This window comes from Lycorma delicatula, chromosome 12, assembly GCF_047948215.1.
Source record: "Lycorma delicatula isolate Av1 chromosome 12, ASM4794821v1, whole genome shotgun sequence".
Lineage (NCBI taxonomy): Eukaryota > Metazoa > Arthropoda > Insecta > Hemiptera > Fulgoridae > Lycorma > Lycorma delicatula.
Window position 1 is genome coordinate 35,515,064 of NC_134466.1, and position 16,132 is coordinate 35,531,195.

At 27.4% G+C, this 16,132-nt stretch overlaps 1 protein-coding gene across 3 annotated transcripts in view; it reads right to left on the reverse strand.

Annotated features, from left to right (window-relative positions):
- Positions 1-16,132, reverse strand: part of Cad96Cb (protocadherin Fat 4-like Cad96Ca) — a 177,120-nt gene that overhangs the window by 52,904 nt on the left and 108,084 nt on the right. For all 3 annotated transcript variants that reach the window (XR_012758540.1, XM_075380089.1, XM_075380090.1), the window contains exons 3-7: positions 13,621-13,707; positions 10,069-10,199; positions 4,219-4,284; positions 1,740-1,832; positions 809-916 (exon numbers count right to left, since the gene is read on the reverse strand). Coding sequence is in view for 2 of the 3 variants with exons in the window: in XM_075380089.1 (XP_075236204.1) it covers positions 809-916; positions 1,740-1,832; positions 4,219-4,284; positions 10,069-10,199; positions 13,621-13,707 (485 nt within the window). In the remaining variant the exon portion in view is untranslated. The remainder of the gene's footprint in view (positions 1-808; positions 917-1,739; positions 1,833-4,218; positions 4,285-10,068; positions 10,200-13,620; positions 13,708-16,132) is intronic.

Genomic DNA, 16,132 nt, shown 5'->3' on the forward strand with positions numbered 1-16,132 from the left:
TGACTGAAGACAAAAAAAAAACCCAAGGAATAAGCTGGAAAAATTTAATTCTTGTAAAAATTGATTAAATTTACCAATATAGCTCTAACCAACTCTCTAACCACTAAAGACTAACAAGATAAACACAAAAATAGGTTACCTCAGTATCTGAAAACACTATTGCTGCTGTAAAAAAAATATATTGCTCCATTTTAAGGTCAAAATAATAATTTTAACAAGAATGTATTTTTTTAACTTTTTTAATTTTTACAATTAAAAAATGTATTGTTATATTTAATTATGTTAATTATAAAACTTTACAGTGCTATTAAAATTATATTTAAAACTGATTTATTCATTTCATAAATAACATGTTGTTTCACTTATTAAATATAATCTGACAAGGAGAAAAAGTTGTTAAGTCCCTCTAGCAAAAAAGGGAGCAAATAAGTCTTAAATTCTGTATCGAAGTAACAAAAATATTTTTTATATTTTTCTTTACTTACATTTTTGTTGGAATTGGTATTTTAAGAAAGCATTATTTAAAAGTTATCATGTATTATGTTAACTTATTAAATAAATTTAAAAAAAAGATTAATTTTTTAACAGTTGTAATAGATTTCAAAGAAAAAAGCTCTGCTGTAAATTTTTTCCTCTGTTTCATTCACTTATATTGCAAGTGGTACCGGATAGAAAAAGCATTTTGTACAATTAAAACAATATTGACTACCTCAGTTACGCTTCAAAATTTTTTACAGTATAATAAAAATAATAATAAGTTTCTTCAATTATTTAAAAATATACAGTAATCCTGATGTCAAATTCTTACCGAATTTGGTCCTGGTAATACAGAATATTGTACGGTGGAATACGGTCCCTGCTGGTCAGCATCAATAGCTTTAACTCCTTGTAATACACGGGTACCAACCACTGTTACCTATAAAAAAATTATATAAAAACAAAAATTGTGAGTTAGTGTCATGCAACTGGATTTATTTCAAATATAAAATGCTGGATTTGAGCGCAACCAAATTTAAAGAAAAAAATTGATAAAATAATCATTTTTAAACATTAAAAACTAACAATTTTAGCTTGTATAAGGACAGCTGTGACTGACTAATTATCTCATATACAATGATTCAGTATAATTACTTAAATATCACAAAACTGTGTGAAAATTTAATAAGGAAACTATATTTGCTTAAGTTAATAAAATATGAATAGAGATTAACAATTTTTTGCAACTCATTTCAATATCTAGACTAATTTTAAAATTATACTGTCTAGGTTATTAGTACTGATAAATGTCTAGGCTCAATGATGGTTAGAAGAAAAGCATATCTCCTGACACATTTTGTTCATTTCCGTTCCATCACATGTTCCATTCACTTGTAACTATCCTATTATGTCCTTGTTATAAAAAATATTCCAAGTACTACTGTTTCCAAGTTTATGTTTAATGTAAACATATATTAATATAATTTACTTCTTTCTATCTACAAACACAGAAACAAAGAACAACCTAAATGTTAAAAAAAAACAACATATTTATAGATTTCTAAATACAAAGCACAATGGTTAATTTCACTAACTCAGGAAGCTTGTTTGTGGTCGGTTATCTCTAGTAATGCACTGTGATATTTTTAAGATCACTCAGTGTTCATAATTACATGCAATAACAAGAAATATTTATACCAATAGATTTTTTTCAAGATTAACTATTTTCTAAACATTATAATTAATGGTTAAATATAGTTTACCTCTGATATGTTGAGTATATATGGTGCATTAACAAACTGAGGTGCATTATCATTCGCATCAGTTACTCTTATATTAATTGGTATAACAAACCCCTGTTAAAAAATAAAATAAAAAAATTAATAAACATATAAATAATCACATAGAGAATTTCAATTAAAATGATTCATAAATATTATCGAAGATTAGCATGTTGATGTTTTATATTAATTAATGTCAACTATTGTCAAATACTAGTGACAGCCAACACTGATGGGTTAAATTAGAATAAAATATTATTATTAAAGAATGTGCGGAATAGAATACAATAAATTTAATCCTGGCTGTTGCTTGTGTTTCTAAGAATCAGTTTTGTATTACTATTCCAGTTGTTCTTTGTAAATAATTTTGCTTGCCTCTATGGCAGGCAACAGTAGAAATATAAAAATATAAATATATGCTCCAGCCTATAAGGAATCAATAGCCAGATCGTTCATGGGTCTGACCAATGAAATAAATTATCAGTTTATGAATAACCAGCGGTAGCCATTAGACAAGAAAGTCCGGTCAGGTCCATAAACTGCTCTTCCATCATATCACAACAAGGTTATACTGGCTTCACAATGCCTGATCAGATCAGAACTACACTCTCAAAATTTGAAATGAATCCAACAGATCAGTGGTAAGGAACTCTGTGAAGGATTGTGAGAAGTTGTTGTTATCTAACTAAAGAGGTACTGCAACAAAAGACAAAAAATCCTATCCAATAAGTTACAACAGCCTGTTTAAGATCAGACATCCATCCAACTCACAATTCATAAGCAAATCTAGCCACTTTACACAGAATGGAAACAACATATTTCTAATGATTTTCTATAGACAAGCTAAGCATAAATACATGTGTTGCAATTTTTTTTTCCAAAAATTAACAAGAATAGACTCAGACTTTCTAAAAGGTTTATTCTCTTATTCTCTAAAGACTTATTCTCTTAACCAAGAATAAGTGGTAAACAGAATTATCAAAATGAATAATAAACTACTAAGCCAGACCCCCTGCTTGAACAGAAAATCAAGATTTAATAATATTTATCCAGTGCATTGGAACAGTTTCAAATAACAGTTATTTTTCCAGATACATGGTTATTATGTATAGCTAGATATACACTATAACTATGTTAGTAAGAAAAAATATGCTAATTAAGACAAATTTGGCAAGTTGAGGTTTCTGCAGAGTTTGACATTTAATTACTCCCTTGAACCAAAAAAAATATAATCTTTGTGTAGAAAAATTTAAACTATGATCGTATGAGGATTCGTGTGGAGATTATATTTCCAGACAGACTGGATGGACCAATTTGGGTAATATTTAGGATGTGATTTCTGTATAAGTGCAATTGACAGCATTTAATTTTGGTCACAATTAGTCAAAGAGACAAGGTGATATAGTTTACTATCGTTCCTGTATCTCAAAGGTTTACTTAAAGGGAAGATAAATTTTTTCACATAATTTAATGCCCCTTAGGCAGCTAATTTACTTTTTCACATAACTTAATGCCCTTAGGTAGCTAATTTACTTTCTTATCTTGTTAAATCTTATTCAAACTCCTATTAAGAGATAAGGGGAAAACTCTTCCTTTCATTTTTTTTTGCCATTTTTGGTCTCAAAGTCATATTCATGTAATAATTATATAAATTCATTACATTAGTATGTCACTTTGGTTATGTATCTGGCCAATTTCATTAGAAGTGGGTGATAATAAGTCTAATTTAAACATTATTTTTTATTTTATCAGTAATTGTTTTGTTTGATATCATCAGACTGGATTATCTGATTTTCATGAGATTTGTGGAATAACTTCTGAATATGGATCACTGATGTCATTTAATTTTGGCTACAGTTAATCAAGGTGATCTCCAATGGGTAGCATGTTTAATAATCTCGTTACATAATTCATTACTTGCATATTTATATACTTTAACTTTCACTAGATTTTCTTCCTAAGCAGTAGTCTGCTAAGACCAAAGCCTTCGGTAGTCAATGTTGCATAACTTTCCTGGTAAAAGTTATGTTGGGCTTAGGTTACTCCTAACCAGTTTTTTTTTTGAAAGTTATGTAACTCTTTGCTGGCTTTTTTCTCAATAAATTATTCATTTTTATTCTTAAATCAAGGTATATATCAACAATTAACCTGAAAATTACTTTATCAAGGTACAATGTAGCATTTTACTGGAAAAAATAAAAATATACTACCTCTCATAAAATGAACAATAATCCAGTGATCAGACAGGATAGTAAAATAATTTATGGACAAGAAATGTCAATCTTTATATCACAACACACATTTTATATGGATCGTAACTACAAGTTAATCACTATTTCTAGATATCTTTGAATAAAATAAATAATGGCACCACGGTGACAGTATTTAAATAAAGGTTATTCTTTTAATCATCTAAAGTTTCCACTTTGATATAAAAAAAAACTTTACATATAATACTTACTGGAACAGTTGTCCTTTTTCTATCACAGATAATATTTATATATACAGAAGATGGACCTTCTATTCCCTGAAAATCAAAATCAAATAGGAATAAATATATATTTTTATAATAGAATAGAACCAATTTATAACATTGATAGTTACAAAATTTAATACATAAAATATATTTGTTACATCTCTGGTATTTTTAATCCATGAAGTGAACTGTACTAAAACGTAGTTGGGTTTTAAGTTTTGGTTGTATTGAGCAAATAGCAATATTATAAGTGTTTGATTAAGAAAGTTAGGCACCAAAAACCATGAAATAAGAATAAGTACACCTTTGTTAGAAAATTAAAAGAACAATGTACTTTATAATTATTAATTAAAATAATGAAGGAGAAAAGGTTTTACTTTGATTTTTTTTGTTTAACTCTTGAAAACTGGATAATTATAAGTATACTGAAGTTTAACCCATCAAATCATAGCAATCTGTATTTCTAAGTAACAAATATTGAAAGTGGATTTGATTTTTTTATCACATTCTATATGTATTCAATTTTTTTTATAATACTGATGTTTGCTGAATTCTTAAGGTTATTTATAACGGTGAGACCCCACACTTTTTTTCGGTTATATAAGACAATCATTTTAATAACTGAAAAAATTCCTTTTTTATTCCTTTTAAATAAAATCATTGTTTAAATAAATTATTTGACTGTTTTAGTTTCATGTTACTGAACATCTGCATTTCAGTGTGGACTTTGTATTCTAATGAGAACAGTTTGTTTGGTTCAATAAATTAATATTTCAGTAAGTACACAATAGTAATTAACTAATTCTTATTAATTAAAAATAAAAAAAACATAATAATATTAATCATTTTAAAAAAAGCATTAAGACACTAAGCAAGTAAATATGAAATTCACCCCAATATTCCAACTTCATTTGCTAAATTTTAAATAAAAAAAATGAAAAAAAATAAAAAATTAAGTAATCTTCACTATTCTTATTAAATTGAACATCATTTTTCCCTGACTGGAACTCAAACCTGGATGAAAAACTACTTTTTTTTTCTGTTTAGCCTCCGATGAATGAGGATGAAGGATTAATGAGGATGATAATGTATGAGTGTAAATAAAGTGTAGTCTTGTACATTCTCAGTTCGACCATTCCTGAGATGTGTGGTTAATTGAAACCCAACCATCAAAGAACACCAGTATCCACGATCTAATATTCAAATCCGTGTAAAAATAAGTGGCTTTACTAAGACTTGAACACTGTAACTCTCGACTTCTAAATCAGCTGATTTGGGAAGACGCGTTAACCACTAGACCAACCCGGTGGGTTGGATGAAAAACTACTGATGAGAGACAACTGCACCGTTGTGGAGGTCAGCAGTGAATATCACAACAGATTCAATATCTCATGCTATGTCATCTACAACCATTCTGATTATGAAACCTAACATTATATATATATATATAATACTTATTTATATACACATATTTGATTTTGATAGTTGATTATGAAGAATTCAATTGCTCTGGTTTTTGATTTATCGTTCTTTTTTGTTATTTTTTTGCTAACACATCACTGTTACAAGGCTTGTTTTCAGTCAGTTTAAACCCTGATTAACTGAATCCTTGAAAGCACTAAATAGAGCTGTATCTTCTTCAAATAAAGTAAGAGTGCTATTTTATATTTAAAAAAAAAACACATGTGCAAAATATATCCAAAACACATTTAAAAATGAACTGACCCTTATTTTAATTTTAACAAATATATATATATATATATATATATATATATATATATATAAATAATGTATTCTGACATCATATTTCCAGAATAATAATTATGCATTTTATTCTTTTATTGAGTAATTGATATTAATATTTATTTTAATCTCACTAATTATCAGTTAATTTATAACAGCAGTGACTTGATTGTCACACAATGTTTTACATCCACTGGATAATTGGTTATGGGTGAATGATTTTTTGTAAAAAAAGTTAATCTGAAAGAAACAGACAATCTTAGTTAAACAAAAGCTTTAAATTAAAAAAAAAATAAAAAGAAGTGAACTCATGTATGTTGTTTTTTATGTGAACCAAAATAAGTAGGTATCTCTGCTTTTCATCAGTAAATTTTCAACAAATACTTCAAGCTTATGTGTCAAGTTGTAGCATGCAAAAAAAAATTCATATTCCTTTTTAATATAGCTCCATAAGTTTTTATGTAAGAAAATTTTGTCAAACAATTTCTGATAAATTAATAAGTGGTTTAATTTTATGCATTTCTTTACAGTATATAACAATATATTTTTTTCATATATATTAATTTTCTTTATTAGAAACTTATTTAAATATAAAATTTTCTTTCCATTTTTTTCCTAATGATAACTATAAACTGTAATTATACTACTTAAATAATAATATAGTCACAATTTTAATAAAAGATAAATAGAGCATGGAATTGCAATTAGAAAATAGCAGTACGGTACACTAAATAATCATAAACTATACTAAATATTATGTAAATACAACTAATTAGTTCTGTTACATCTATTGCAAAATATTAAATAATTACTTACACTAATTACTACCATTTATCTAATTGTCACAATAAATTAATTGACTGTTAGTAAATATCTATTTCTATAAGAAACTTTTACCTATTGAAAAATCAATAAAATTTTACCAATATACTCCAACAAGGCCTTCTTCACTGTTTAGATGTGTATATTTTTTTTAGGTTTTTTTTTTTGACAAAAATATATACCAACTGAGAAAAAAATTATTATAAAAATTTGTAATATAATAAATGTTTAACAATACCAGTCTACTTATGTATCGTTTAGCAATCACTGATGGTAGTTATATCAGAATTTTTGATTTTATATATCAATTTTTTAACAATTTCTGTATCTCGAATAAGGGGCAGATTTTTTCTAACCAGATTAGAAACACATTCATCTTCCAAAACACTGGACTTGTAATATAATTTCCTCTCAAAGACTTTATAACCAAGAGTGTTTACACATGTTTCAAAATTTCTGGTGATTGTTGAGAAACTCTATATAATAGGATAGATTTCATGTATATGTATATAGAATTCATCTAGTAATGAAGAATAATATTTTCCTTAAGCTATCTCTATCAAACTGGTTCAGAAAATTCAAGAAAGACTTGCTTGATTAATAAAATTAGCATCTTTCTGGATTTTGTCCACATTATTTATGTTAATTAATAATGTGCTCATTCACTGTTGAAACATTTGAGAACTGAGTCGAATTAGTACAAAAAAAGATTTTAGGATCAGTTAATTGAAGACGCCTTTACTTTTTAACAAAGATATCCAATATCTCATTTTCTAAACTTAAGAAATTAATGTCATTTGTCATTTACACACACACACACACATATATATATATATATATATATATATATATATATATAATAATAATGAATACGTTTTATTTAATGAATTCAGATACGCAGTAAAATTACTAATTTTTTTAATTTCTTGAGTCTAAAAGTTACAAATGTTAAAATTCTATGTTACTTTTGAAATTAACTTTGAAATATATTAAATAGCTGCCATTTTGATTAAGTTTGTTATAGTTAGCAGATTTTTACAGAAAAAAATTTGTTATTTTACACCCATAGAGTTATCTTTCACAAACCTTCCTTTACATTTAAAATTGTTCTAAGTTGTTCCTCTTAAGAGGCTTGAGGGTGAAACGTTATCATACCAAAAAACAGATTGTTTCAAGGTAAGAGCATTTGCTATATTTCCTTTTTCCGTGTTTAATGGTTGAAAAGCTTTAATGGTTAATATGATATGGAAACTCTTAAATAACTTTTCAAATTTTATTGGCAAAAAAAAAAGATAAAAATTGACCAGCTCAGCTAACATTTTTTTGGCCAGCTCATACATTGTCATTATGAAACAAAAAATTTTATAAAAATCTGTTATACATACAATGTCTGTAAATAAAGTAATGACATTAGCTGTTTTTGGCAGCCAAAGTGGCAACACTGTAAATTTACCTGTAAACATATGGTTATATGAATACCTGATTTATATTAGGTATTAATAGTTTTAGTCTGTTGTTGCCACGTGAGACAAACAAACTTTTCGTGAAACAAGTTTTTGTTGTGCGTTGCAAAAATGAGTGATACTAATTATGAGCAACATTGTGTAATCAAGTTTTGTGTTAAACTCAATGTGAATGATACTGAAACTTTTTCAAAATTGGAAAAGGGCTATGGAGATGACGTTCTGTCATGAGTCCAAGTTTTTAGGTGGTTCAAAGCATTTTCAGATGAACTGCGGACGACCCATGCTCTGAAAGACTGTTAACATCAAACGTGATGACAATGTTGAACGAATCAGAGACTTGCTATGGTACGACTGGCGATTAACTGTCAGAATGATTGCAAAACAATTGAATTTGAACCATACCGCAGTCCATCAAATTTTGACAAACAAAATGGACATGAAAAAATTTGTGCAGGATTGGTCCCAAAAAAACCTCACTGTTGAACAGAAAACCAACTGAGTGGAAATATGCCACAACCTTCTAGAGCAAATTGAAATTGATCCTGATTTTTCTAAAAAAATATTACTACTGGTGATGAATCTTGGATATTTGAGTACAACCCAGAAACAAAACGCCAAAGCAAGGAACACGCTTCAAACTCACCGTGTCCCAAAAAAGTAAAAATGAGCAAATCAAAAATCAAAACCATGCTAATTTGTTTCTTTGATAGTAATGGCATTGTCCATAAGAGTTTTTGCCTACAGGACAAACTGTAAACCAACGTCTGAGAAATTCTTGAAAGACTGTGGAAAAGAGTTGCTTGTGTGAGACTACCCATCAAAGACAACTGGATGCTGCATCATGACAATGTACCTTGTTACATTGCACTCTCAATTAATGAGTTTTTGGCAAATAAAAACATTCCTGTAGTTCCTCAACCACCCTATTCATCAGACTTGAGCCCTATGACTTTTTCCTGTTCCCAATTTTAAAAAACTCTTCAAAGGACACCAATTTGGAACAATAGAAAACATAAAAAAAAAAAAATGTAACCAACCATCTTAAGGATATTCCAGTTTCTGAGTTCTAACACTGCTATGAAGAGTGAAAAAACCATTTGAAGCGTTGCGTGGCTTCCCAAGGGAACTATTTCGAAGGTGATAAGAGTCCATGTATAATTAGATTGTATAAAAAGTTTTTCTGAACCAGTCTCACTACTTTATTTACACACCTCATATATTTCACCTAATAGGAAAGAACGATACTGTACAGTTTTATAAAAATTGTAATGTAGCTTGGGCATACTTTTATAACAAACATACAAATAGACGAAATGAGGTTTTACCTTTTTATTTTATAAATAAAAAAAAATGTATATATTTAAAATACTTTGATGCAAACCAGTCTAGAATATCCATATGTCAAGATGAACAGAATTTGGATAAACAAGGTAATACTGCAGTTGGTAAATTTTATATAATTTATCCATTATGTTTACTAGATAAACATAAATTTACATTAATGTAAGAACGTCAACTTAAATTTCACGAAACTTACAAATGCACTAAATTTAATCATAAAAACAGTATATTTGTAATGTGTATGATATATACATTAAAAATCAAATTCAGAGACTGACTGCATATAAAATGGATTTTCCAGTCTACATTCATCATCTCAAAATACTACATATATTTGGAAATGTGTTCTTTTTTCAAGAGTTTTTTTTTTATTTTATTGTATTTCATGTTTTAATCAATGAATAAAGAAACAATGGAGTTGGTGTTAAAATAGACAACTTAACAAAGAACAAAAATAACTAACCTCTTTATCTAATTTTCGAGTCAATGTTAAATTGCTAGTTCCAGGTGATATAACAATTGGGCTGTCAACTTCTTTCAGTCTTAACTCAATATTTCCTCTTTCACTAGGATCACCAATTATCCGAACTGTACCTGAGGGCATAAATTAAGAACAATAAAGTAAGGATAAATTAAATGAATTCAAATCATGATAGTTAAATCATGTAATAATAATAGTAATAATAAAAAATAAAATAAAAATGGAACCATTTATAACTCCAGTAATGAATTTCAACTCAAAAATTAATTTTTTAAGAATATTCATTAAATGATAACAGTTATGTGCAAAAACAGATAAAAATATTTCATATCAGCAGAAATTAGATTTGAAATACTAATAATGATTTAACTTAATTCCCAAAACTTCCAATAAATCTTTACAGGAATATTTTTAAAGGAAATATTTTCTTCATCTCAGTTAATAAATTTTGGCAATTTTTTCTTTACAACAGATTAAAAATTACAATTACTTTTTTAATTTAATTAGTATCTAGGACACATTGTTCAAAACATAATGGGATACGTTAAATTATTGCATTACACTATTTATTTCAGTGTTTCTTAAAAGTGTGAAACAAATAAAACACCAGACATCAATAGTTGTTTTTCCTGAAAGTAATGATGCCCCATAACACACCCATTTCTGTGGTGAATAGAGTGAAGGTAACATCAGTAAGACTGAATATCACCTTCATTTGGTGGGGGTTAACATTTTGGTATGCAATACTATAAATAGTTCAATGAACAAAGCAAAAGAAAATTACTTATCTCATACTTTTCTTAGTAAGCTTAATCGATTCATAAAAGTGGCTTTGTTATTTTTCAAGAATGACTTGTGTATTGTGTTGATGTTGCTTACAATTGTTTTTACACAGTAACTATCATAGTTTAGTAGCTACACTTCTCTAGTTTCAGGCTGATCAATCCAGAAACAGTGTCATCAATGGAACTTTTATGAACAATATAATCAAATCTTAATAAAAATATTTATGTGTTTATCAGAACTTTATAGGATATGATTTATGGTTATATCTGCAAAATAATTAATAAATGAAACAAATAACTTTTTTACTAAAATTAAAGAAATAAATGTACAAAGTTCTATGTTTCTGATGTATAAGGGATCTAAAGTGTAAGCTTTGCTAAATGGTTTCGGTGATGAGTCTAAAATTAAAATAAAGTTTGGTATTTTTACTAGATTTCATTCATAAACACAATATAGATATTTTTAAATACATATTAAATAAAAACACAGAAAATTCAGGTTTTTTTTGAAATGCTTTTTAAAAATGTAATATTAATTGTAAGTTAATATAGAAAATTATTAAATGTAAAATAGAATCTTTTAATTTAATTTTAAATATATTGGTAGGAAGATCTTTTAAACTGATCAGTAATTTATTAAAACTGACAATGGAAACATAATAAAATCCATTCTTGTAAGCTGAAGTATTCTTTTGAGTTATATGAAAACAGTTTTGTTGTCTAATTTGACATAGTAGTACTTTTTTTTTAAATAAATGACTATTGTTTATAAAAACTGTAGCATTTTTATAAATACAAACACATATTTAATAAGCAAGATATTTTTTTAACACAAATTTATTGTCCATCAAAGTTTAATGGATGCAAATAAGAAAGTTGTCATTTAATGAAGATTTAAAAATTAAAAAGAAACTATTATTGAAAATGTAGTAAATAATTAAAAAATAATTCTATGGCTTGTAATGTGTTATGGTAGTGACATTTGGACAATAGAAAAGGTAGAAAAACAAAAAATACAGGCTTTGGGGATATGGTGTTTCATAATCTGATAATTAGATGGGTTGATAAATGATGAAATGAAGAGATTTTAAGAGAATTGAAGAAGAGAGAAGGTGATAGAATCGTGTAAAAAGAAATTTTAAATGTGGTAGGTTGTTTACTGATGCATGCAAGATTAGTGAATTTGGTTTCTATAGAGCGGTTTCTAAAAAGTCCCTTTCCATGACATAACGTACAGGTTGGTAACAGTTTATGTCATAAGATGATTGCAAATCATGTTCATGCAGAATGTTAATCATCTGAATTCATTTACTCAACAAAGTGCCAGGTATGTTATAACTTGTTATTTTCCCGTGTTGAGGGAGAATTTTGATTTGTGCAGTGATAAGTTAAAAGACAGATACCAGCAAGTATTCATCTGTAGAAGGCTTGTTGCTAGTATTAGAGTATTGCTAGTATGAAGATACAAATGCAAAATAAAACTATGAAAATATAAACGATAGATTTGTTCAGCATTTTTCTAAAAAAGTTCCATCCCTAGTAATGATAAGAAAGTGGGAAAAAGCCTTTTCCACTGGATCAGTCCTTGATTTGAATGTCCTTCCAGTCAATGAAATGTTGTTGACGATTATTTCTGTTGTCTCTGAAGTAAACCAGGAAAATGATTTCATAGCCCTGTTCAACACTTCAGAAAAAGATTTTGTGTTTATTCCTTTAAGCCTGGTCATGTTAATGAGCTTTCTGAGTAGAACTTATCACAAAGCTCTTCTAAGGCATTTTCTTGGTGTTCAATCACTGAAAACAGTTTTGTTGTTTGAAGAGTATACTGTTTATGATAATAATAGATATCAGAGACTATATTTTTTTATAAAGAAATCTTCATTTTATGAGGAAATCACAGGCCACCACAGTATGCAATTATATAGATAGCAATATCTGAAATACATCTATTGGGAATATATTTTATTTTTGAACGGGAAGTGTTAACAGTATTTCATACCTTAAAAAGCTAGAAAATTATTTTATCCTTTGACTTTGATTAACTGGTATGAACATAACTGCTATTTTACAGTGTGAAACTTCAACTCATTATGCTCAGTTAATAAGGAACTTTTTAAAAGAACATTTTGAAGGTAAGTGGATCGGTAAGTGCTCTGAAATTCAGTAGCCTCTAAGAAGTCTAGACTTAACCTGTGATTATGATTGTGACTGATTTTTTTCTTTGATAATGCCCCAAAAGGGCATTATCAAAGAAAAAAGTTTTTCTTTGTTTTTATAGCTATATTGCTTCAAATTTTAGGAGAATGCCTAAACATATTTGGTGATTGATATAACTATGTGCAAACAATAGATCGACACATACAGGTGTTATTTAAAGTAAATTTTATAAATAAAATATTAAATAAATTAATGACAAATAATACGTATTTGTTTTTTTTATGTAAGGGACTTTATGGGTGGTCTGCAGACTGAAGCGGGTAAAAACAATAATTGATTGAAAATATTTATTATATTAATATAATAATGTCAGATACAAATTATATTTTGAAATAAGAAATTGAGTACATTTGAGCATTTTTGGAATGGAAGGATCCCGCAGCTGAGAAAAGGCTACATATTACGCTCAAGATAACATTGTAATCAAGTAACTGCCTAAGGACAAAATATAATTGTCACTCATCCATTTTTTACACTTTTTATCTTATAATTAATTTATTTAACGCTTCTACTAAATAATTTTATGAAATACCAATTATGGATCCGACAGTAGAATCTTCACTAACAAAAAAACTTTCAGCTGATCCACCATTTTCAAGAAAACATCTATTATCTGCACCTGAAAATAAAAAATTAATTTAATACAGTTTGTTATAAGTAAGTTATTTAATTTCTATTAACTAAGTACATTTAAATTGACAAAGATAGAAGTAATTTTTTTCTGAATACTTGAAGTATTAATAACTCAAAATAGCTAGGAAATAAAGTAATTATTTTTAAAAAACTTGAATATTTTTTGCACCTCAGTTTAATGAGTACATACGCAATTGCTAAAATAATTTTAATTAATGCTTTTTAAATTTTGAATTTATTTATTATCTTCATGTATTTACATTAACATGATTTTACAAGTTTCTTTTTTAAATTATAAATATTGAATTTGAACACTACTATTTTTAATTTTATAATTGTCTGTATTATGAGTTAATTAAAGATTTTACCACGTTTCCGCAATACACTCAGGTACATGTTGGAACAGTTCCTTTTTTATCTGTGGAATAACACATCTACTCATTAAATAAATCTTTTATTCGGATGATTACATAGTAATAAGTTATACAGGTTACATCAGCTATGCGTAGATACACTACAACATAGAAAAAACTGCTATTTTCCTGGTTGGATCAAAGGAAACCATGGTAAAATGGTTTCCTATGACCATCCTAAATGGTTTTATGTTTGATTCAGAATAGCATCACAAAATACAGAACTAATTATAAAATTTTAAAAATATATATCTATACTTATTGTTTAAAAATAAATCAATAAAATAATAGTTAATCACATATATGAAAATACTAAATAAATTAATTAATTACCAATTTAGAAGGTCTTAATGAGAATTATTAATTACTTTATTAATATTCCTGCTGTGATCCATATAATGGTGTTATTATATACTGATTAGAATAAAAGATTTATTTACTTATCTGCCACAATGAAAATTAAATAGATTACTATGTTAATTACAAAGAGGGAATTTTTCAATTATAATAAAAATTCCCCTTAATTAGCACACCTGAATTTAATACTCTATATAAAAATTCAGTTAAGCTTTATTCTATATATAATAACAATAATAATAAAAAACCGAATGAAATGTTCTACTTGAGAGAACACAGGATGTAGCTCAACTTCCCTCACTATAAAAGTTTAACGCACCCACTCCTTATAAATATTATAAGCTATACACCTTTTATCACCTGTTCTTCATTTTTACAGGTAGATTAACTAGGTTGGTTTGGGAAAATTTCACATAAAGTATCTCTAGAGGTGGTCTACCTGTATATATATAAATAAAAATTTCTTTGTAAAAAACTATATATATATATGTATATTTTCCCCAAAAGTACAATTTAGAAACAATGGAAAATTATGCAGATTAATATCATTTATTATTTTATTAAAATACATTATAAATTCTGTTAAAGATGTACATTAATTTACTTCCTTACATTATAAATCCCATTTTTTATGGCTGTCATATACATAAAGCAGCAGACATAAAAAATGCTTCATAGTTGCTTTTTCTGAGAGTAATGCTGTTATTTATACTACCAGTCTCTGGTGTGAATATATAGGATGTCTTACAAATAATAAATAGAGATTATGTCAAGATTTTTTCTACAAGTGAAAATACAAAAAAAAAAAAACTATTATTATAATTGTTCTATTAGATAGGTGTAAATTGTTTTCAGGTTCATTAGAAATGCAGTCTCGACTTTCTCCAAGACAAGCTTTTATTTTCGTTATACGCACTATATGTATGTACGAACAATAACCCCCTTTTTTTTGTTTTATTTATCTCTGGGTCATGAAGTGTCAAAAAAACGCAAAAAACCCTATACTCCATTTTTTGACTGATTATCATAATTTCCTTCTTGCGGCATAGCTCTACAGCTAAGATCCCAGGAAAGCATAAGAAAAAAAGGATTTTTGCCCCCCTCTCTTTATGGGGGTTTAAATAAAACCGAACATTACCTGAAAGTATCTTGGCTGCCTGAGGGAAAATAAATTACGAGAAAAATTTATCTAACCTTTATATAAAATTTTAAGATACAGAACCATAAGATGTGCATATTCCTGCCGGTTGTGACCAAAATTAATTTTAACCAAATCGGTCCGTTCAGTTTGGGGTTGTCAAAAAAAAAACACAGGCTTACATATATACATCCTTCTGGAAATTTTTAGAGCTAAAATTATGGTTTTAGTTAAAGGTGGTGATGAAACGTCAAGATCTGCAAAAATCAGGAAATTCAAAATTTGGCCCGATTAGCGTTCTTTCCCTTGTAAAACATAATGTATAGTTATACAATTTAACCATATAGCCTGGTACTTTGAATATTCCCCATCATTAAAACCGACGATTACAACCGGGATAGTAAAAATCATTTTTTCTAATTGTAATATCTGGTTTAAAATCATTTCTTTTAACGTAACTGTATCTTTTTCGGTATGGAACTACGACAATAAGCGATAATTTA